The sequence below is a fragment of the Lacerta agilis genome, chromosome 3 (genome assembly GCF_009819535.1).
Source record: "Lacerta agilis isolate rLacAgi1 chromosome 3, rLacAgi1.pri, whole genome shotgun sequence".
Lineage (NCBI taxonomy): Eukaryota > Metazoa > Chordata > Lepidosauria > Squamata > Lacertidae > Lacerta > Lacerta agilis.
In genome coordinates this window covers 62,533,570-62,557,378 of record NC_046314.1, presented here as the reverse complement: position 1 = coordinate 62,557,378, position 23,809 = coordinate 62,533,570, and the positions used below count along the sequence as shown (strand labels likewise).

Genomic DNA, 23,809 nt, shown 5'->3' with positions numbered 1-23,809 from the left:
TGACAACAGGAATTAAAAAAGTTTGATTGTCTTGGGAAAGGATGGGCTTGCTGAATACACACTTGTGTGAACTTTCCCTCCTCACCTTGACTGCCACTATACCTACTTCTGCCTCACACAGGGTAAGGCTATTTTTTCTTATTTGAAGAGGCACATTGGGCCACACAGTGGGTAATACTTTTAGACATATTTCTCTCCCTCGCCTCTGGAAGTAACATCGAGGAGGTTTGAAACCAGGTGATGTACTTTGACAGCTAAAAAGGAACGATATGGTCACATACTGTAGAGATCAATTGTATATTCCTTCTTCTAAATCAGGTGTGGGGAATTGATCTGGCTGGTGGGACAGATCCTAAGGTTCCCCCAACCTCTGTGGGCCATTTTGACATGGGGCGCCGGGCGGGGCTGCCTCCTTGTCAATCACCTCTCAAGCACTGCCCATCAGCTGATCAGCAGGACCTGCAAACCATGCTTTTGGCAGCAAGTCACATCTTTCCCTGCCTCATACCTGGTATCATATATGACGTCAGATGTAAGGCAGATGGGTGTGGCTTGGGGAAGATGGACCCAAAGGCCAAATAACACCTGCAGCCCACCACTGCTTTAAATGTTCTACAAGATCACCTGATACTTTTACTGTCCTTTTATTATTCTTTAAATTTTGCAAACTGCTCTGATGCTTTAATTGTGGAAGGTTGGGGTATAAATATCCTGAAAACAACTAACTAACCTCCATTATCCAAGGACACAAAAAAACTTGAGTACTCAAAAGTGGGGGTAGCGTGTTTGTAAAAAGTTATATGGATAAGGAGGAATATAGCTGAGTGAAGATGCAGTTTTATCATTTCTGCTAAAGAATGCTATAGCTTCATTATTATTACTGTTCAATGCAAACCTGTTTCTGCACCAAAAAAAGTGTTTTTCTTGCCTTTAGTCATCCTGAATCATAAGGGCAATGTGTTTCCCCTTAATATTTTGCCAGTTTGGACACAGGGGACCAGAACACTCTGTCCAAACACTTACTAGAACATCCTGTTGGCAAATAATTGAGGAGCGGAGGAGAAGAGAAGGGATGGCCAATGAACTATGCATTTCAGATGTTATGGTGGAGGAAAACATGCCATGCTGACTGCAACCTCATGGGAGCCAGAAGGCCTCCGTCAGTGATAACTCTTGGACTCACAGACTTTTGGTGGATTCTCAAAAGAACCCTTTTAGTACAGCGGTCCATTGTGGCAGCCCACTTCCTCTTTGCCTCATCCTCTTCTTCCAGCAGACATCGCCTCAAATCCTGCTCTTCAGCTTTGCTCAGTGTCCTGTCAGTAACGGGCCGCACCAGATGTGACAGGTTCAGGTGACTGTAGAGACTTCTTTCTACCACATACGTGATATTGAACTCGCTGACAGAGTTGCGCCCTCGAAGCCTTCTGTTTGGGAAGCCACAGCCTCCTCCACCTCCTACCCCCTTGGCTTTGTGACGAAGCAGCTGCAGGTCACAAATTGAGGGTGATATGTATTTCCTAGCAGGGCGCTGGCAAAGAAAAGCTCTAGAACACGAGTAGTTAGAATCTGTCTTTTTCAGTCGGATCTGCTTCCTGACACTCTGGATTTCCTCAAAGGATACCAGGACATGGTGCTTGCGCCTGTTGTCATAAAAGCAAACGCTTTCTTTACTTACCCCGTGGCTCAGAGAACCAAGGTTCTTCTTCATCTCTCCATCAGTCAAGGAGCGGCAAACCTTTGGAGTCTTCTCCTCTTCTGGGTAGGAGAAAAACGTTCCAAGTTTCTTTGGGGGTTTGATAAGGCCACGGCTTTCCGATTTACTGAAGGTCTTGAGCAATTTCCTGTTAGTACCCCAAGTATCTAGGCTGCTCGATGAAGGAGATGTGGTGAGTGAGTCAGAGTCCTCATCTGGCTGTTTCTCAGAAGAGCTATCTGAGTAAAGTTGCTTCTTGTGAACTCCAGAATAAAGCGCTGATCTGTCATCTGGTACTGGAGAGCTGTCAAGGGAATGCTCATCCACACCTACAAGGGGGGGGGGGAAATAGCACATTAGCTTTCACATACTTAACTATGAGTGTGGGAAAAAAGCAACAGAGGTGCACCCCCTCCAACCGAAGAGGTATGTGGCCATTCTCATTTTCTGAAGAACAGAACCATCTGAGAGATACCAAGCAATGATACAAATGTCTGGAAAACAAGGCAGGGATACTGGTGTACACATCACAATATACTTAATTCATTTTTAACAACAAATCTTTTCTAGCTTTAGTTTTATAAAAGGGAAATAGGCTCTTTGTAGCAAAGTATTTCTTTGAAATTATTAGGACGGAAAGAGTAGAAGAGAAGAGAGCAAAAAGGAAACAAAACATTATTAATTCCATTTAATATGAAGGAATAAATAAAACTTCGGTTATGGTTAATGAACTATTACAAGAGTGGGCAACTTGTGCTCCTGACTCCCAACAGTTCCAGCAAGCCTGGCCTATAGTCAGGGTTGATAGGAACTAACATGCCAACTCTCACAGTCTGATTGGGAAAAGTGCTCTGTCTGCTACTTGGAGATATTTTTTTATCCTCTCCACTCTTTTTTTATCTCCAGTCTTGGTGCTATGAACCACAGCGCTAAGATCAGAGATAAGACCCTCTGACTGCTATTTACCAGTACAATAGGCCCACAACTTGCATGCATTTAACTTGTGCACATTCAGCTTTATGCACATGGCAAATAGAAGTAAAATTAAATTAAAAGGGGGGTGGGGTTCCAGGGAAAAAATATTTTAGTGATCGCACCTGCCATTGAACCAAATGGGTTTTGACTATATGTGATTTTGGCTTTAGGCATGATCCCTAGAATGGTGCCCCATGTTAAGTTGTGGGCCTACTGTAAAACGTACCATTTCCCTACCCACACCCTACACCCATTGCAGGAGTGAGGTTGGGAGAAAATGCTGCCCTCTTCTTTCCCCAGAACAATCTGTGTAAAGTGAAAGGGAGCATTTCTAGACACACACCCCACCCACTGCAGCACTGGAATGGGGAGGGATGGAAGTGCTGCTTTATCTGTGTGTAACAGTGATTGCTTGTGTGTACATGAGTTTATGTATGAGTGGGCAATTCTCTCTCCCTCCCTCTCTCTCCCCCACCCCCCCCTCTCTCTCTGTGTGTGTGTGTGTGTGTGTGACAGGAGCAAAAAATGTTTAGCCACCCACCCCTGCTTTACAGGATATGCTGTCCTAGGTAGGAAAGGGTATGACTACAGAAACCGGTGGGTCTTTTGCAAGTCTGTGATTATAAAAGTCAGAGTTAAAGAAAATGATAGGTAGCAAAATCCATGTTCTTTCTATATACTAGCTGCCAGGCTGAATATAAGGAAAGTTGTGTATGAATAGAATTGCTGAGGTTTAAATCCACCCTACGCAAGCCTAGATTTGGAAAGATAACTTTTTTTTTTCATTTCCTTTTTTCCTGTTATGGGTAGAGAGAAAAAAACTGCACACCACATCAGAAAGCATTCATCCATTCTGACAGAGTAAAACAAAAAATAGCAATAAAATTGAATGAAACATGTATCTAACTTTGTATGCACCAGATATTGTGGTTAAAATTGAGTTTTTCAGGAACACCTTCAGTAAGTATTCTGTTGCAAAGTAATTTGATTTTCCTTTCAATAAAACAGGATACAAAAACTCCACTACTCACTCGTGTGTGTGTGTGTGTGTGTGTGTGTGTGTGTAGGGGGGGGAGAGAGGGAGGGAGGGGAGAGAGAGAGAGAGCACTGTTGTGTCATCAACTACAAAAACATGTTGTACTGAGAAAGGCATGGAACACCAACAAATATATTAAACTGTGGAAGATCTACAACTCATCAAGTAAAATATATAGAGATATGTACTTCTATATCCATATATATTTCTATATCTATATTTTATGTATCCCGATCACTGTTACGGTCTCATTCTACACATGTTTAATCAGAATCAAGGTCCACCAAGTTCATATGTGTTTATGTATCCATTCATTCAATTCAGATTTATATGCCATCCTTTCTGCATGGTGCCCAAGATGACAAGAATATAAACAACATTATTAAAATACAAAAAAGAGCAGATAAAAACAGCAACCAATTAAAACTCGCTAAATAAAAATGGAGTAGCAACAAAATCAAATAAAAGACCTGTCTAAATAAGAGATTTGCAGGCAAAGCCCAGTTTGCTGTTTTGTTTGAATGTAGCCAACTATAGCTTATCAAAACTAATTTGTTGCAGTTTATAATCCTAGTTTGTGGGCAAACCGATTGTCACAAACCATAGTTGGCCGCAATCATACAAAACAGCAAATTAGTGTTTGCCATAAACTAGAGGCAGAAGCTTCTAATCAGCTGCCAGATCGTTAGCTGGTTCAAGCAAATGGATTCAAGCAAATGGATTCAAGACTACTGTCAGGGAACTGTCCCCAGCTCAGCGCAGGGTGGTGGAAGGGCTCTCGGGATGTTACAGAGAGCCCCAACTCCACCTGAACAGCAGCACCTCCTCTTCCAGTGGAGGGAGCGGTGAGGCCTCCAGCAGGGAGGGGCCGGCAGCTTTGGGTCTTGAGAGCAAAGGCTCTGGGGATGTTGGAGAGACCTGCACTCCCCTCGCTCAGTGGGCGAGGAGGGAGACACGCCATTTCCGGCGTCCCAAGTGCGCAGAGGGGTGAAACGCAAAGAGGGGAGGCGGAGATTTGGGATACCGAAACTCTTATGTTGGGGTCACAGCCGGAAGGGGCCACTCCCGGATCCTGTGAGTGACTGATACAGACATGAACTTGTAGCTTTGCACTGTAAATAATAAACCTCTTAAATAAACCTATTAAAAGGCGGTTTGGAATCTTGCCTGGTTACTCGCAAGTAACCATTCCACGGACCTTACAACTACTGAATCTGAAGGATTTACATTAGCTACCTATGCACTTCTGGAGTAAACAAAAAGTGCTGATATTGAGCTATACCTGGAGGTTAATTACCTGAAGGCACCTATCCTTGTACCAGCCTGTCCATGTCCTATGATCCTCAGAGGAGGCTCTTCTCTGCATTCCACCCTTGGGGGAAGTACATTATGCAGTGATGCAAGAAAACAGTGGTATCCTACTCCCACTCAAAGGCTTGGCATGGGAACCCCCCTTTTTTGCATGAAGTGAAAACTGATTTGTTTTCCCTGGCATTTATAGGAAATTAAAAAGTTATTGCTGACAGAGTAAACAGCCTGCTATGCTGTTTATTAGTTTTGTAGTCTTAACATACCTTTGTTGCTATTATTAACAAAATGATGTATAGCTTATATGGTTCTCAATCTATTTAAGTAACATGCAGTTTGTAATCTGTGTAGTGCACCCTTGCCCTGGGATCTTCTATAAAGATGCCAAATAAATAAATAATCTATAATGTGTGATGGCAGGGAGGGGAGGAGTGGATGAGGCCCACCACCATCCCATTCCTTGAACTCTGAACTTAGCCATGAGGTATTGTATTGTATCTGTGTGCAGCAAGATTCTTTACATGTACATAAATTTTCACTCAAAGGTCCACAGAAGTGCACTTTGATACCATTTAGCACACAACTCGCCAAAAAGGGAAATAAACTCCATCCGCATGAGAACTAGGCCTTCCTAGTATGCATTATTATTAAAATGTTCTATGAACAGCTTCTTTAACCCTCAACAGATTTGTTTTTATCTGTAACTGTAGCTGTAAACAAACAAACAAACAGCATGCCAAATGGAGCTGAATATGTGCTCTGAAGGGTTAAGTCATTCTCTGCCATGGAAAAAATTGTGGCAGTTTCCCACTTCTACCCAAGTGAACCACACAGATTTTCTGACAGATTCGTCATTCCTATTCCTTGGTGAAAGAATAACTTGCAGAGACTGAAGGGAGCGGCTCTACTCAGGCAGATGTTTCAGCATCCCATGAGAAACCCACTGGCCTTGTAACCTATGGGGTAACCTTCCATTTGCACTTTGTCTTAATCCACCTCCCCACCAAGCAGCACAGCTCACTGAAGAATCACAATTCATAGCTCCAGAACTTGCAGAAAATAAGTGTGAGTAAAATACTCAAAGTGACAGGGACTTTCTGTGTTTCACATTAAAGAGTGCATTTACCAACTTCTGCTTCTGCTAGTACAGTATTCTGCTCTCCACAAGTCCCTCAAGCATAAACTCAGCACAACATTTGATCATGGAGGAATCTATGCAGCTTTTGAAATAGAGGATTTCCAAACACCTTGGAAATATCCGATTGAGAATGCATTTCTGATACCTTCTTCCAGATATCCTTACTACATGCAGCATCAGAAAACTACAATGCATTTTGTTATTCTGCTGATAAAATGTGCTCCCTGACCAACTATGCTAACAGGCAGGGCCAGGCGCAGCGGGCAGCAGGAGGGCGCGGCGCGACAGGGATGCTGCCAGCTGTGCTCCGCATCTGCCTGCTTGGCTGAAGCGGCAGCGCAGCGCTGCTGTCCAGGGAGCCCTGGCTGCAGCGCCGATGGGAGGCTCACCGATGGCCTTCCCGCGTCCGCAGCCCGAGAAGAGGTGGGCGAGAGTGGTGCTGCTGGAGGTGCTGGAGGGCGCAGGCGCCCTCCTCAGGCCGTGGCGCCTTGCGCCAGTAGCCTCAATGGCTAAGACATCCCTGCCTCCACTCTCTGTAAAATATCAGAACATTATTGGTTTTGATCCAAAGACTTAGGGGGTGGAGTTCTGCTTATGCTGTGGGGCTTTCTTCGCCCTTTCTGTTGCAGCCTCTTGCACAGATGAGCTTCTAGAATGGTGTGCAATATGACAGGGGGATGATGGTGGTGGTGACTGCAACCGGGAGGAGGGGGAAACTGGTAAGTTCCCTTTTCATTCATTCATTCATCCATCCATTCATTTGAAGTATTTCTATGTATCCATTTCCACAATAAAATCACAATAATAAATCCACATTGAAACCAGTAAGGAACCATAATCAAAACCATAGCAAACAAACAAACAAAAAAAAAAAAACAGTTTAAAGGACAATGGAAATCAGTCACTCAATAAAACAGAGACCAATAAGAAAGTAACAGAAAAGTAAAATGATAACTTCCTTGTGTGAGGGTCTAACGCAAAGGGTGATCCAGACAATTGGAAGAACGTCACATGATGGCAACCAGGCACAGTCATCTCTTTAACTCATTACATAGGATTTCCCCCCATAAGAAAAATGTCCATGCATATTTCAACAGAAAACGACTTCATGATTAGCAATAGACACTTTTTAATTTCAGTGCTGTTGGGTTTTTACCTTCACTGCTGGGCTTTTTAATTTCTTCCACTCTAATTAATTTCTTTCTCACTCTGCGAGTTGAGTTGACCAGCTTATGCAACCTCTTAAACTTCACCGATTCTTCAGATTCATCATCCGACTGCTCTCTTGACTGGCAAGGAAACAAAAGGAAATGTTAATAAAAGAATTATCCCGCAGCTCAATCACTTTCTGAAGTCAAGTCGATGCAGCCTCAGGCTTACTGTGCTCTGTGACAAGGAAAATCCTGTAACTGAAAACTGTTGTTTTTAAGCTCAGGTCACACGTACTCTCCCCCGCCACAATTTCTCTCTCTCACACACAAACTACTTTAAAAAGAACAGCACATACCATTTTAACTTCTAAATTAGCGCACGGTAAGTTCTCAGGCACCTAAATGCATTGCAGCCCTCATCCTTCTCTCCACCCATTGTGCAATAATAGCTACTTCCACGTTGTCTCTGAGCGCATTTCAGGCAGATCTCTTTCCTGGGACTCTTTTAGCCATGCTAGTTAGGCTCCTGTGGTTTGGGTCAGGCACTGGTCTTGTCTGGCCTGGCGGCTCTTGACATTTAAAAACCTGGTTATAAACAGCTTCTCCAAACTGAACTGAAACTCTATCATTGACTACTTTTTTCCAGACTTCCAAGTAAATCAAAAACAGCAGCAGCAGCAAAAATGATGGGAGGGGGGTAAAAGGAAGGGAAGGGAAAGGAAATAGGAGATCTCATCCACTCTGACTTGTTTTATTAGCCACAGAAAGATCTTCTCCTTCGCTGTCTCAGAGCTTCTCATTCTGAGGATTCTCAAGGCTGGCTGTTAATATGGATGCAGCATTCCTCCAGATCTGACCAAAGGAAAACTCTGACCTTTACAGGCACTGAGTATAGTCCATATTCCCCAGCATCCCATTTTGTCTCACATCTGATGCAGTATGCTCAGTTCCAGCTGTTTTCCCTCAAGTATCAAACATTACAGAGACCAAAAAAATCCACCCTTTCCAGCAGCAGTGACACCACAAGCTGAAACAATCCATTCCTTGTGAACCAAATCAGAGCTCCCATTTTCAAGCCAGATCCAGTGCTCAATATGCTACTTCCTCTGTTGTGCCCTGTTTAGAATCTGTGTGTGAGAGAGTAGAAAGCAGGGAAGGGGGAGGAAGAAAGAGTGGGGCTCTCTTTGCTTTTACAGTACAGAACTGCCACTGTACACAATGCATTCCAAGGAAGAGAGAATATTCCAGCTGGAAATCTCTGAAGACTGTATCCCTCACTTTGCCTCCATGTACAGAGCTCTGACCAATTCATCACATTCTGAACATCCAGCTTAGAAATCTCAAGAGCAACTTCCTGTCAGTGAACTTCAGGTCACTTGTGTTTCCATGTTGGAATGCACCATTATTTTCTGGTGATGTTTTAAGCCTGACAAAATAAGCTTTATTTAAAAAATGACTCCTACAAAACATGTAAGCGTGAAGCTAACCATTTGGTCCAAGGCAAGACCAACTGGCACTTAAGAGCATCATTTGTCTGGTTTATTTATAATGTAAACTATGTTTTTTTGGGGGGGGTTAAAACACCCCCCCCCATTCTGAAATAAATTATACCGTTGCAGAGATATTTTGCAAGGATGCTGAGGTTCTGACTAGTAATGACAAATATTATTTCCTCAATCCTTTGGGTGCACGGAGTGATTTATTTTTTTTAGGTTGAACAGCAGTTATTAGTCCAATACTTAAGAAAGTAGATTATATTGTTCTATACATTACTAATGATAAAAAACTGTAGTGGAATAGAGAAAACTATACAATCCATATAACAAAAAGCAGCACCCTACACAGGGGCAATCTTGTCACCTGAAGCAACTTAGTGGCCTCCATATGTTCATCAGCCCTTAGGCAAAGATGTTTAGTTTATACATTTGGTGGATGTGATGGTGGAATGAATGGATAAGAATATTGAATGCCTCTTCCGCCATGGATAGGAGGTAAAGTGTGACTTACTCCTGTACTGAAATGGGAGAAATAAGTTCTCATGAAAATTACTTTTGGTGCTTATTGCCACAAACAAACAAAAACCACAAAAAACCCTCATATAAAACAGATTGGCAGTGATCTACTTCATTAATTAAACCATAGCTGTCAACCTTCCCCTTTTTTGCGGGAAATTCCCTTATTATAGCATTGGGAAACAGCAGGGAGGGTTGACAGCTATGAATTAAACTGCCCTTGATAAATAAAACCATTGCATCCATGTATCTCCACACGGTGACAAAATAACTTTCACAAGGGTCTCATCGTTGTGGGCTGGAATTGATTTTCCTGTCACATACGCATCCTTTAATCTCAGATGGGAACTTTCTGAAATGTGTTCATTGCTTTCATGTCCCCAACCTGGAGCTTCGTGAAGCAAAGAGGCCACTAGATTGAAGCATTAATTCCACAGCAGAAATGTTGACCACATCCAAGTAGGATCAGAATCCAGCAATCCAGAGAGCAATTCCTAATGGTCCTCCATGGTGGAACTTTTCCTCCACAGGTTATTTCCATGCAGGGTTGAAGGATGTGCTCACCTTGGAGGCAGAGTTCTTTGGTGTCTCTTCCAACTCTACACTTCTATAATTGTATACTGTACTCCCAATATAAGGTAAATTTCAAAGTGATTTAGGTGGTATCCAACTAAGTGTTTTCCATTAGTGCAAGGAGTTCCACATACACAACAAAACATCCCCCCTCTCTCTTCTCACTGTGCGCCCCTACGTCCTTCCCAAATCTGCTCTGGAAGGTTGGAGAAAACCCCAGAACAGATGTAGGTGGCCTGTGGGGAAGGAGGAGGAGGAGGAGGAGTTCTGTTCAAGCAAGCAGGCGTCCTTGCGCTAGTGAAAGCACTTGTGCGAAGATGTTCCACTTGTCTGGAAAGTTCTTTCAGCAGTGTTACCTCCTCTCTAAGGCAACAGGGCCCTGGGCTATGGCAGTTACTCTGATAAAGAGGTGATATCTGACCTAAACAAGTGAGTAAGTGGCTGGTGAGGGGAGAGCAAGCAGCCGGTCTGCTAAAGAGTGATCCTGCCTGGGGACAGGACATAGATGGATCTGCAAAGACTGGCATGCAGCACTGATCTAGTACAGTACAGGTGCAACCCCTCCCTGTATATGAACATGAGAGAGATTAACTCTCTTTCGAAGACTCCCCGCGTGGAATAGGAAAGCATTACAGGAAATGTAGAACATTTGCCTTATGTTAAATGGTTCCCTACAGAGAAAGGTCTTTCCTCAGTCAGGAAAAGGGCATTTTGCAGAATGTTGCACTACAGGCATCTCACTCAGAAGTCAGAGCCCTTACAATACAAGCCCAAGTATTGTACCTCTAAGAGTTCACAGCTATCCTGTTCCAGAACACATCATCACAGCTAACAACTCTGTGCCAAAAGCAGAGCCTTATAATATGCATAGCCGTTTCTGCATAAAGAAGTTCATCTCTTTGGATATTCTAAGGAATAAAACACATGGATCTGTAGCACTGTAAACAGGAACAGCTTGATTCTCATCCACGCTGCCACAAGTCGTCGTGTCTCCCCCCCCCCCCCCCGGCCAGCTCTCATCCAAAAGCCCCTAATGGCTCAAGTTGTAATTATTTTGGCTAATGTTGGATGCAGAAATTCTGTAGTGAATGCTTAAGTGTTTCATTTCTAGTTTCTATGGCAACATTACATCAGATTGCAGACAGCTGGCTCCACAGTTTTAAACCGTAACAAATTGACCAAGCCAGTTCAGAAAATCATACTTGCTTTAAAGAGATAGCACACCATCCAGCTGCCAACAGAATGGTGCAAGACCAACGGGACCCAATTTCTTGGCGTGTGTGCTAAGGCGGGGTCTCTTTCTCAGCTTCTTTTGGAACAAGTGCATCTCTGACACATCAGCAATGTTCTAATGCTGAGGGAAAGTGGGCCAGCTTGGGTCATTCTATTCCAGAACTGCACGGAGGACCACAGGGGAACAGGAACAAAATCAACAGCATCTGCAGTTCCCAAGAACTGTGTACAGTAAACTGAAACAACCTTTTGTCAGATGGTCAGGAAACTATAAAGCCAAGCTGTTACTGCTGCTTTGGCAGTGCTACCCTGTTCCTCTGACAAAAACAAGTGTGACTGTAACTCAGGAAATTGCCCATATTCCCCATATGTCCTTTCTGAAGTTGTGCATCCTTCAGTTTTCTGCTCTTTATTTAAATCTCCCTATAATGTCTCAACCAAAGCTCATTTCAAATAATTTTCAGAGTTACATGTTTTGCAATCCAAAGAAGCGTAACTTTACTAACACAAAAGCTAAGATTTGTTTGCATTTATGGATCTTATTTTCTGTGATCATGGTTTTGCTTGCTGACTTTGTCATATATATCAAGTAAATAATGTTAATTCCAGAAAAGTACACACCACGTTTAGGGTTGCAATATCTCAAAGAGCAAAAAGGAGGACACATTTGCCGACTTCTACTTCTAACTATGGATCGCTATGACGACTCTACCCATGAAAAGGAGGACGTGTCCTGGAAAAAGAGGGCATATGGCATGGCAAACCTAAATTGTCACAGAGATGCTTTCCTGGGTGAGGCTTGATTTCCATCTACATCACAATGAAATTTGTAACTATTAGATTTGTTCTTACATAAAATAAGTTGTTAGACAAAGTTTCAAAACAAAACAAAACATTACTATTGTTTACTTTGCTTCATCTGTACATACACATATGGGTAAGTGCCAAACTTTCAGACATTTCATATACCAGAGTTTAGTCCTAGAGTAAAGCATTAGAGTATCATGAAGTGCCTCAGTTATGGCACTGTGTTTAAATAAAGTGGGGCAGGTTTGCCTTACTATGCTGCACATGAAGACCTATGATTGTTCAAGTGCGTCCTACTACGGTATATTATCTGGCTTGCTGTTCTATGCCAAAGTAATTGGCTCTGTGATGACAAATACTTCCTGTGAAGCAATTTATTGGCCCAATATCCTAAGTCCCATTCCTATTATACTGTATCATACTGTGTATTATTTCTCGCTTCTTCTGGCCCATCCTGAAGCTCTTGAGTGTTAGCTTGGTGGCCCATCTCCACCTGGGGCACCAACTTTGGCAATCCTACCTGTCATTGAACGCAATGGCTTTTGACTATATGCGATTTTGGCTTTAGGCGTGATCCCCGGAACATAACCCCACGTTAGCTGTGGGCCTACTGTATAAAAATTTTAAATAAATAAATAAAACCAGGAATTTTAACATGATAACTGTGTGTTTCCAGATGGGTGTGTTATTATAGGTTTTCACAGCACCCACAGGATGTTAGCAGTGTCAAAATGCCAGCCTGTATCTCCCTCTCATTTAATGCACATCCACCATTTTCATGGAAAATCCGATGTCAGAAAAAAGTATTGCCAATGTCTGCGGCATCTGAATATCCCGTTTGCAATATTAAGCCCTATCTGGAAACACCCGTAGTTAAATATAGCTATAGGAGCCCTCTCTTCCACCCCCACCCCCCATCACTTTGCAAGATGGGAAGCACATCCTATGAATACTGAGCCACAGGCTTGATGACCTAACAGGGTTGGCATTTAGGAGACCTAACACTGTGTTCTGAATAATCCTCCCTTGAGTACTGCCCTTTCTCAGTTGTGTAACCCCAAAATTCAGGCTTAAGCATTTCTCCCTCAAAAGAACTATGCAGGAATCCTAACCTTGCCGCAAAACGCCTGTTGTCCGGAGTTACAGTACCAGATGTAAGATTGGCTTTCCTAACCACTACTTGGTAAGTGAAGAGAAGCAGGGAACAATCAAAACACAATCAACTGGCTGGTCTTTCGCTCACATAAATCATCTTCCTCCCCACCCTCAGTTCCTCACTAGCTGCACAACTTACAAGAAAGGCAGAAGTCATCAGAGTTATATTTGCCACAAGGGCAAAGCTGGGGGGGGGGGAGGCGGAATAGAGAGTGTTGTACATGGGAAACAATCCCTGGTTTCACTGGCAGAGACTTACTGACCTCTTGCTGGCCCCTGTTTCTTAATTATTGTCAATGGAATTTCAGTAAAAGAAAAATGGGGGAGGGGAAGGAGACGGAGAAGGCAGAGTAACCCACCCACCAAACACTATTCCCACCACTACAAGAGGAGACTGAAGCACTAAGAAAAAACCTCCCACATATTTATTAAAAAACCAAAATATGTTAAATTAAATATGAAAGTTTTATTTCCTTATAACACATGAGTTTCTTTTCCTGCTGATTTTAAAAACCACAGAATATAACTTGAAACACAGGCTATGAAAAGTCCTAAGCAGTTTAGGGTGAACAAACCAAAGTGACTACTATGGCCAGGAATCAGGTATTTGAAGAACTGCTTTCTCTTGCACTAACCTGTCTGTTCACTCAGTACCCAAGTCTTAGATCATCACATATCCTGGGTGTCTCATCTGCAGAGATGAGTGGTAAGTCTCTGGAACACTTTATCCCAGAGAGATATGCCTAACACCTATGATTCTATTTTTAGGAGATAAGCAAAGACCATCTTATTCTTCTGGGGGGGTGGGTTCTTGACTGGATTTTTTTTTAATTAGTGCTAGTTTTTAAATGTGATAGCAAGCTGGTTTGCAAGGCGGGATAGCTCTTTTTGTTTGCTTAATTTTTATTACTGCTATAATGATTTGTTTCAAAATGTTGTATTGTCAGCCTGCTAAAGTCTTTCAATGCATTCTGTGCCTTCCTCAAGCGCTTTTGACGGCTTGAAGATGTCCCTGACTTGTGTTGATGTCTCTTGCTTGCCTGATGGAGGAGGCTGTGTGTGTATCTGTACTTGTGCGTACATTTCTGACTTTTTTGCAAGGCTGGAATATAGCAAACTGTAAGACTCATATTCATTGGTTCTGCCTTTTTTTTTTTTGTCTTCGGCCCTGCCCACCTTTTGCATGAGGCCTCTAAAAAGTTGCTCACAAGGGAATGTGACCCTTGGGTTGAAAAAGATTCCCTACCCCTGACTTAAAATCAATGATTTGCTAACACAATGGGGTTATATCCAATGTCACACAAGTAAAGCCACTGAAATTGGTGTATTAATTACCGGTACCTTAAAGCAAACCCAATTTACACATAAACTTTCCCCAGCATGGAAAATTACATCCACATAGCATTAACAAACTCTTTGCAATAATTCTATGCTGGGTGTCAGTCCACTGAAGTCAACTAATGAATGCAGTAAAAGTGGACATATGAGGCATTGCATTAATTATGGAAAAACCACAAAAATGCTCCAAGGCCACTTTAGTGAGAAGCACATTGCACATTAACCAATGATGAACTGCCTGGAGAAAATTAATAGAAAGTTCCTGTCAAGCATTCAAGATGGAAAAAATTATAATTCTCGTTTCTTCCCATTAGGTCCACCTCAACATTGAAATAATTGCTGAGGCATGCTTCAAAATGGTTAAATAACCACAGAGTTTTCAGTTATTTAAAAAGCACTGAACAATGGGTGTAACCTGATGGAATGAAATGCTGCATCTCACTACAGGGGAACAAGTTCTTTCTTAATTCTAGGCACTTAAAATGTACACAGAGCTTGCTACTCTTATATAAATTCTTTATTTTTTGTAATATAAAAAGCAAGAACTCAAAAAATACATTGATCAAAATTTAAAATTTATGACAACATAAGAGCAACTCTTTCATGAGACCAAAGGTCTATCTAGTCCACATTCACATGTAAAAGGAAAGACAAGAATAGGATATAACCCTGTCCAGAACTGCTTGTTGTGATGTGGAAGGTGAGTTTTGGAAGCCTATAGGTATCTTCCTTTTGGAAGGCCCCTCCTACAGAGCCAGAAAGAAAGAAGAGGCCTCCCTTTCCTCAGATACCTCTCTCTGGTTCCATCGCAGAAAGGAAGGCTTTATGGGAGCTCCCATTCGAGTCTCAGAGACACCCCCCACGAACCCCATAAATTTAAGAGTTAACAAGGTTTAGAGGGGAAAACTTTGATTGTTAACTTTGTCTTACCTGTCCCTGGGATACTCATTCTATTGTTCATGGGGGCTTTTTTTGGCAAGTAGTTCATTGGCTGGAAGGCAGGGGTGAAACTTGGTTTTATTTCATTCGGGTGAAGAAGAAGAAGAAGAAGAGGAGGAGGAGGAGTTTGGACTTGATATCCCGCCTTTCACTCCCCTTAAGGAGTCTCAAAGCGGCTAACATTCTCCTTTCCCTTCCTCCCCCACAACAAACACTCTGTGGGGTGAGTAAGGCTGAGAGACTTCAGAGAAGTGTGACTAGCCCAAGGTCACCCAGCAGCTGCATGTGGAGGAGCGTAGACGTGAACCCAGTTCTCCAGATTACGAGTCTACCGCTTTTAACCACTACACCACGCTGGCTCCCAAAACCTAGCTCATCAAAGACCCATTTGGCACGCACGCACACAAACATGCATTTGCACATATGCACACACACTGGGAGCCTCAATGGCGCTCCTCTAGAGGCTTCACCCAGGACAAAAACAAACAAACAAACAAACAAACAAACAAACAAACAAACAAACAGTTAGCTCCCCACTTAGCTACAGCATTGATAGAAGGACCAATGAAGCTTGCCTCTCTGAAGCAGAAAGATGTCTGTGGACTGGAAGGGAGGCTTCTCTTCAGAATAAATGGGAGAGGGGATGGAAGAGAACTGCCTTCTCAGTCCTGGGGAGGGGGGAGGCCTTTCTCAATGTAGCTTTGCCTCCTCCCCTCGGAGACAACTGTACTTTACTCTGCAAAATAGTTACATTGTATAACACAATATTTATTTATATTCCACTCTTCCTTTAGAAAATTCAGAGCATCTTACATAGGTCTTACCCATCAGATCCTTATCACAGCTACTTCTCTTCCACAACAGTAAGACATAATTCACAGCTATTCACTCACTAAGTCTTCTTGATAACACTTTTATTGTATGGACTATTTTATTTAGCCTTCTAGATTCAGTATCTTCCTTGCTCAATCTCCTTGATGTTTCCATGCTTTCTACTGCATAATTCCTCAAACCCTATATATCCAGTCATACACAATGAAAAGAAAATCTTATGTGTGCCTGATACTAGTTTGAAGGATCCTGAATCTGGATCCTTCAAACTAGTATCAGGCACACATAAGATAGATTCTACTCTCCTGGGATTTGTGGATCAACAAATGGCGTCTAGTATTAACCATGACGACAGGGTAGTTCAACTTGTTGGAGAGTTATATAACTGCAACAAGGCAATCCATATATCTCTGTTCTGCCACTTATGCCACTATGCATCATCAGCTTTCTATTGGGTCTAAATAGGCAAAATAATAATGCACCCAGTGCTAGTACTGTGTACCCTTGCGTACCCCCAGAAAAAAGCACTGAAAGTACCTATTTACCAATTATGGTGTTTTGTTATTCTGCACTGAGAAGATACACTGAGAATATTCATCACAACAGATATACTATACAATTTACATATAATAAAATGTGTTCTAATGAGGCTTGAACCCAGTTAAAGAGTCAAAGGACTGCAATCTTACGGTACAATCCTATAGATATATTTTAGCCCCACTGAGTTGTTGTTGTTAAAATTTGTATACCGCCCTATACCTGTAGGTCTCACGGTGGTTCACAACACAAAGTTACAGCACAAAATACATAAATAAAAATAACTGAAACAATTAACAATACTAATGTATACAAACTAAAAAAAATACACTCCCCAACAAAGTCCCTAAACAATCCCAAATACAAATACCCAAATTAACACATAGCAAATATGTCATGCAAATAAATGTGGTTGAATTCACAACAGCAACAAGTAGACACCTCCCCGGTCTATTTATTGCTAAAATTAAATAATTAAAAAGTAAAGATAAACTGGGCTACAGGTTATAAAAACTTTTACAATTATAACACTCCCCTTCCTCTCCATCTGCTGCTTTTGGCCACTGGTATTTTGTTATATGTATTAATGTGTAGACCCTACCTAAGATAAGTCCTGCTACAACACATATATAAACAAAAAAATATGCAGTTATGCAGATTAATCTTAGAAATTTCGGACTAGCTCAATCAAATAATTTTTTTTTAATTGGGTGAGGGCCTCATGAATACAATTAGTATGATTCTGTTGTAAAAATGTTTTTCAAGAAAAAAATGAATGAAGCAAGCACTAGAAGCAACAGAAAGAAAAATCCTACTTCTGGTGCCAAAGAAATGGTTTCACCCATAAAACCTTTGGCTGTGTCTGGGATAAAGAAGGACCCTTTTTACCGAGCAGAGCAATTAAACACATAAGCTTGAAGATAAGGATGGTTTTGATTTGGGAGAAGCATGTGACTGTGAGATGTAGCAGAGCGCAGGGAATTCATTACTTTTACAGCATCCCCTGCTGGCTGTTTCACAGTCAGAATAGCATATTCCACACAAGGAACTTGTTAAATCCCCAGTTTCTACTGAATATAAAATGAGGGATTAGGTAGCTGTTGGATATGGGGAATGAGACAGAAAGTATATGGCAATGTGCTAAGATAGAATGAAGGAAATGTTAATGACGCCTTGCTTTTCTGTCCAATGTCCTCAGATTTAGAGGTCAATTAGGGCTAGCTCTGCCCAGATGCAATTTGAACATGTCAGTAAGTTTTAAATCCCATTTCTGTAAATCCTATTGGGGTCTCTTTTTCTATTGCTATCTGATAGGCTAGTAGAACAATATCAAACATGCCTTTAGTGCAGATAGGGTTAGCCATCAGAGCACACCTGGCTTGAATTTGGCACACAGCTGGGAAAGTTGAACTACAATGCCAAATACAGGTAGGTAGCTGTGTTGGTCTGCTATAGTCAAAACAAAATAAAACAAAAATTCCTTCCAGTAGCACCTTAGAGACCAACTAAGTTTGTTCTTGGTATGAGCTTTCGTGTGCATGCACACTTACTAGCCAGAGAACGACCCACCCAGTCACTCCACATACACAGTACAGATGCCTTTTTACAAGTCCGGACATGTACATGCCTGTATGTATGTATGTATGTATGTATGTATTTATTTATTCATTCATTCATTCATTCATTCACAGATGCACAAAGATATACAAAAGTACTGTTGCCACATATACGGAGGTATGTGCAACCTCTTTGCTGCAGGCACTCTTCCCCACAGGCAGGCAGTGAAGGGTAAGTCTCTGCTCCTCTGTCCTTATAGACCAAAGGAGTATGAATAATACACACGACACTGCCATATATGGAGTCAAAACATTTGTCCACCTTGCTCAGTATTTGCTAGTGGCCAGCGGCTCTCTAAGGTCTTGGTCAGAGAGAAAACTTTCTCAGTTCCTCTACCACAAGAGATCTTTTAACAAGACATACCCAGAATTTCTATGTTCCTGTGTGGGAGGCATGGTTTAGTGTAATGCTTTATCTGAAGATCTATCTGGTCAGACATTTGGTGAAGCCAAATCAGACAATTTTGACATGAACTGGTCTCCATTTTTTTGATGATAGAAATAGGGGGTCATATAAGTACTACTCCCATGATTCGCTCCTTGTTGTGATTGGGATATATAGACACATCTTAAAATACTGCATCTCTGTAATCTGCTTTTTGTACTGAATATGCTTTGTTTATTGCTTCTGTTATTGTTTGTACGGGTATGTGTTAGTTTGTGCATATGTTTATGATAAATCAATACAAATTATTTTTGAAAAAGAGAGATGCTGGGAATTGAGCCTAGGACCTTCTGCATGCAAAAAACATGTACTCTCCCACTTAGCTATAACCCTTTTCCTGGCTATTATGCTGTTTCAGAGAGATGGGGAAGAACAGAGAAACTAATCCTGTACAGCACCTCTCTAGGAATAAATCTCACTGAACTCAATGGGACTTGCTTCTGAGTAGCTATGGGACGCGGGTGGCGCTGTGGTCTAAACCACAGAGCCTAGGGCTTGCCGATCAGAAGGTTGGCATTTCGAATCCCCGTGACGGGGTGAGCTTCCGTTGCTCGGTCCCTTCTCCTGCCAACCTAGCAGTTTGAAAGCATGTCAAAGTGCAAGTAGATAAACAGGTACTGCTCCAGCGGGAAGGTAAACAGTGTTTCCATGCGCTGCTCTGGTTCGCCAGAAGTGGCTCAGTCATGCTGGCCACATGAACCGGAAGCTGTACACCGGCTCCCTCGGCCAATAAAGCAAGATGAGTGCTGCAACCCCAGAGTCGGACACGACTGGACCTAATGGTCAGGGGTCCCTTTACCTTTACCCTTTAGCTACTTTCTATTGACTCTTATTCTGTGATGTGTGCCCTTGAAGACTTCAAGTGGTAATGAATTTATTTATTTTTAAAGTAAGTAATTGTGTTCTCAGTCATCCCAGCTTCTCTGGGAAGGCAACACACACCTGTAAGTGTATCATGGAGAATTCTAGGAGAGGGACTTAGCTCTGCAAGATATAAACTGCTTGCCATAACTAAAAACTCTGAAAAGGCCCAACAAAAGCAGTCCTTGTTTCCAAAAGTAAATTTGGATGCATTTTAAATTAGGGGGGAAGGTATGGGAGTGGGGGGGGGGGATGAAAGAAGAAAACATGCAAGCCTGATCCAGGAACATTAACTTCACATCAGAAAGGAAAGACATGACTGGAATGGTAAAGTCTTTAATAATGCATACTTCCTAAAGTATGAACTGGACACACAATGAGAAGATTAAATGTTAATCTGCATGTATCTGGCACAAAGCCAATACAGCTGTTGGCTTGGCACATTCAAAAGAAATAGAATAAATGGAGTCCTCCAAACTGAGCTTAGAATTAACAGTATAGTGACAACAGAGGCCAGCTTCTCTGCTGACACAGGGGAGGTGGCACCCTGTCCTTCGCTAATTGTTTTTGTATTTTAGCCTGGCAAGGGACTGAACATCCCAATTTGCCAATAAAAAAACACGTAAATGAACAGAAGGTTGAGAGGAAGAAGCAAGATCAATAGAAATTAAATCTCTTCAGCATGACACATGTCAATGGCTTTTTTCCCTTTTTGCAAAAAAAATGTGATGCTCAGCCACATGCAAAGCAGATCACATGTTGCTGGTGTCCAGTCCCCCCCGCCCCACCTGATAGCAGCCAGAAGGAACAAACCACAATCCCCGACTTAGCATTATGTTTGAACCAGGGCTTGAAGTTTGTTTCAGTCCCAAAACACTACAATCAGTAAAAGCCAAAAACAAGCCACAACCCCTGGTCGGGACATAACTCTAAGCCATAATTCATTGTGTACTTCCTCCTAGTGCAAGTGGAGAGGAGTGAAAGAACGCTATTAGGCACATTCATGGTGAACTATTACTGTAATGCTGGTCTCAGTAGAATGTGACTCAAGCAGACTTGGAAAATGCATAAAATTGGTGTTCTCTAAGGCATGTTGGGGAATGCAACTTCAGCACTGAAATAATTAAAGTTAGGTTTAATGAAAGGCAAATATATCTGAATTGTAGGATTGCAAAAAGTGTGCAAAGCAAATCTGTCTTGCAGTTTATTTTTATTTTGTTTTTTAAAGCTACATTTCACAGTTTGAAGGCTGTTTGCTATAACTTCTTTCCTCAATAATTGCATGGTTAGGGAAGGTGTCACTTCGAGTTGGGATTACAAAACCATTTAAAGATTTTAGGCTGCAGTTCTAAAATCATTTGTGAGTGTTGAAGGTGAACTGAACTGAACACATTAGGACTTACTTCTGAGTAGAACAAGCTTAGAACTGCACTATTACAGGAAAGCATTAGAAACAAAGTATATGGTATTAATGTCAACTGCCGTATTTTCAACAGTAACGTACATCAAGTATGACATGTTCTCAGATAATCCTTTTAATGTATACTTTGCAACAGAGCAGGGTAAAAGTACAAACAAGCAGGCATATCTATCTAGCCACAGAATAACAGCCAAAACGTTCAAGTGGAAAAAGTGATGCTTTGGGGGAATCTGAAGATGGAAACACACTTGAGTTTTGACGCAGAAATGCTTACATCTTAGTAGAGCTCTAGAGGAAGCTTAATGTGACATGGCAGCTTAATTTAGGGCTGCATCCATGTGAATAGTGGGTACCTGACATCCATGGAAACATTAGCTTGTGCCATGTCATGAGCAAGATTGTTTTTGGCAGGACACCACAAACGCTTCGAAATTCGCACCCACAGAACCAAACCCTATGTACAAGAGCAAATACTTACAGGTATGTGCAAACCTCTGGTTAAAAAAGGTGTTGTGTTAAGAGAAGCTGCAACTCGGGCAGAACACAGACTGTGCTGAACAAAGGCTAAAAGAATACCAGCACTATATCTAACACCCATGAAATTCAACTGAAGAGAGCTGAAACTTTTTTAAAAGTGGAAGGATCTTTCCTTTTCAATGAGGAAAGGGACCATCATGTCTGAGACAAACATTCTTCATGCTTTTTGCTTCCCTTTCAACTGCCATATGAATACACCCTTATGTCAATGTAAACAATATATGCAGCTGCATTGTAGAGACTGATACTCACATTACAATTGGAGGAACCATCAAAGGATGGGTAAGGACTATCAGGCCATTCAGAAGAGTCCATGCTACCTGATTGCCGATGTTGGGCCTCATATTCCTTAAGCTGAAATGAAAGTAAGACCAAAGGTTTTTTACCTTGCTAAAGCATGTCGTTTTAACCTATTCCATTTTCTTAAACCCCCTCCCCCCATTATTCTGCTTTCTGGTCTGTTCATGTTATCACATATTGTTGTGATAATACTTTTTTATTTTAAAAAGCTCTGGAAAGTTCAGAAACCTCCCCCCCCCCACACACAAACACATACTACTCAGCTCTGTTATATTTAAATATGTTGTTTAGTAAAGTATTCTAGTGACAAAAGTGAAAAACCAGCCCTCTGAAGGTTAATAGAGAGTAAGTTATGTGTGAACTGAATTGTTAGCTTCAAAGCATGGTCTCAACTGCCGAGTCAACAATCTTATCAGTGTGGGGCTGAGCTTTAATGCTTAGTTAAGCTATAATGCAATTCACTTACCCACCCATATCTGCATACACTTACCATACGATTGTTCAGGTTAGCACCACAAAATGGAACTGTGATTCTCAAACCTTTTAAAACCACTTATGCTACAATCCTATAATCAGTTATCTCAGAGTAAGCCTAGTGAACTTAATGGGGCTTACACCTGAGTAGAAATGTATAAGATCGTGCTGTTATTCACAGAACTGCTTTCATACAAAATCTCTGGGCCTGGTCAACCAGGATGCTAATGTACAGTATAAGCAACCCCTGCTTCTATCCCAGTCCACAAAGTCACCTAGCCAGAATGCCCCCTGCACTGCACTGTTCCCAAAAAATATGGCAACCTATTTACAAGGTTCTAGTGTTTCACTGATATAACTGACATATCAAGGAATAATAAGGCTGAATAGTATGTATTTCATCACATACCCTTGCAAGCGCTTCCTCAATAGTAATCATCTTCTCCTTAACCATCATCATTAGTTGGATCCGCTCCTCATCACTCATTGTGATCTCACTTGCCACATAACCAACATCCTCCCCTGAAGACACAAATGAAGAATAAAGATCTTTAGAAACAAAGCAAAACTGGGGGGGGGGGGAGAGAGAGAGAGAGGGAGAGAGAAAGTGTACCAAATAATGATCTTCCCATGCTACGGACCTCAAAAATCTGGTTCCTATGTTAGTCAAGCTATTTGGGCTACTTAACTCCCTCCTTCAAAATTCTGAGATACATGGCAACATTTTTATTTGGGTTTTGTGAAATAAGATGACCTTAACACTGTCAGAGACCAAGCCATGCCAGGAGAGCCGTTGCCAGTTTCACCCCACAGCTTGATGACAGGAGAAATGCTAAAATATTCCTCTCTAGTGACCTATTTTGCCTCCTCAAATCAATAGAGCTTAGAAAGAAGGCATGTCCTAGAATATATTTATTATACTTGGAAATCATTACAGACAATGAAAGTGCAGCAAAGGAAATGCTAATCCAAAGCCTGGTATGTTGGGTCAAGAGATTTTCTGCATTGCAAACTGATTCCTACCATCCTTTGTACAAATCTGCCATATTTCAAATCTATCATTTATCATCTTAGGAAACATCTGTCTTTGAAGGGGCAATATAACAAAAAAGGATGGAATAAGTTGGTATGTGTCCTATATTTTACGCTTAGGGTGCAGAATGACTGGACTTTAACAGTGCTGTTTTAAACCGTGGTTTCATTCATTTATTTAAAAGCATTTATAATCTGCTTAATATTTTAAAATATTTAAGTGGTATTTTAATGATTGCATGATGCATTTTTGTGAATACAACTGTACAAGGGGGTGACTGAGCAGCTTAGGATCTATCAGGTCCATGATTGGCTCTGCTCCACTCTTGCCCTGCCCAATTCTGGGGTACTATAGTTGCTGTTGCTGGTAGGAAGACCAGCAGAGAAGCTCCTCA

At 41.7% G+C, this 23,809-nt stretch overlaps 1 protein-coding gene across 6 annotated transcripts in view; it reads right to left on the bottom strand.

Moving 5' to 3' along the window:
- SASH1 (SAM and SH3 domain containing 1) overlaps positions 1-23,809 on the bottom strand; it is a 190,668-nt gene that overhangs the window by 27,397 nt on the left and 139,462 nt on the right. For 3 of the 6 annotated variants that reach the window (XM_033143957.1, XM_033143958.1, XM_033143956.1), the window contains exons 7-10: positions 22,792-22,904; positions 21,861-21,962; positions 7,310-7,442; positions 1,184-2,025 (exon numbers count right to left, since the gene is read on the bottom strand). In XM_033143957.1, coding sequence (XP_032999848.1) covers positions 1,184-2,025; positions 7,310-7,442; positions 21,861-21,962; positions 22,792-22,904 — 1,190 coding nt within the window. The other 3 variants (XM_033143959.1, XM_033143960.1, XM_033143961.1) reach the window with 3 other exon arrangements.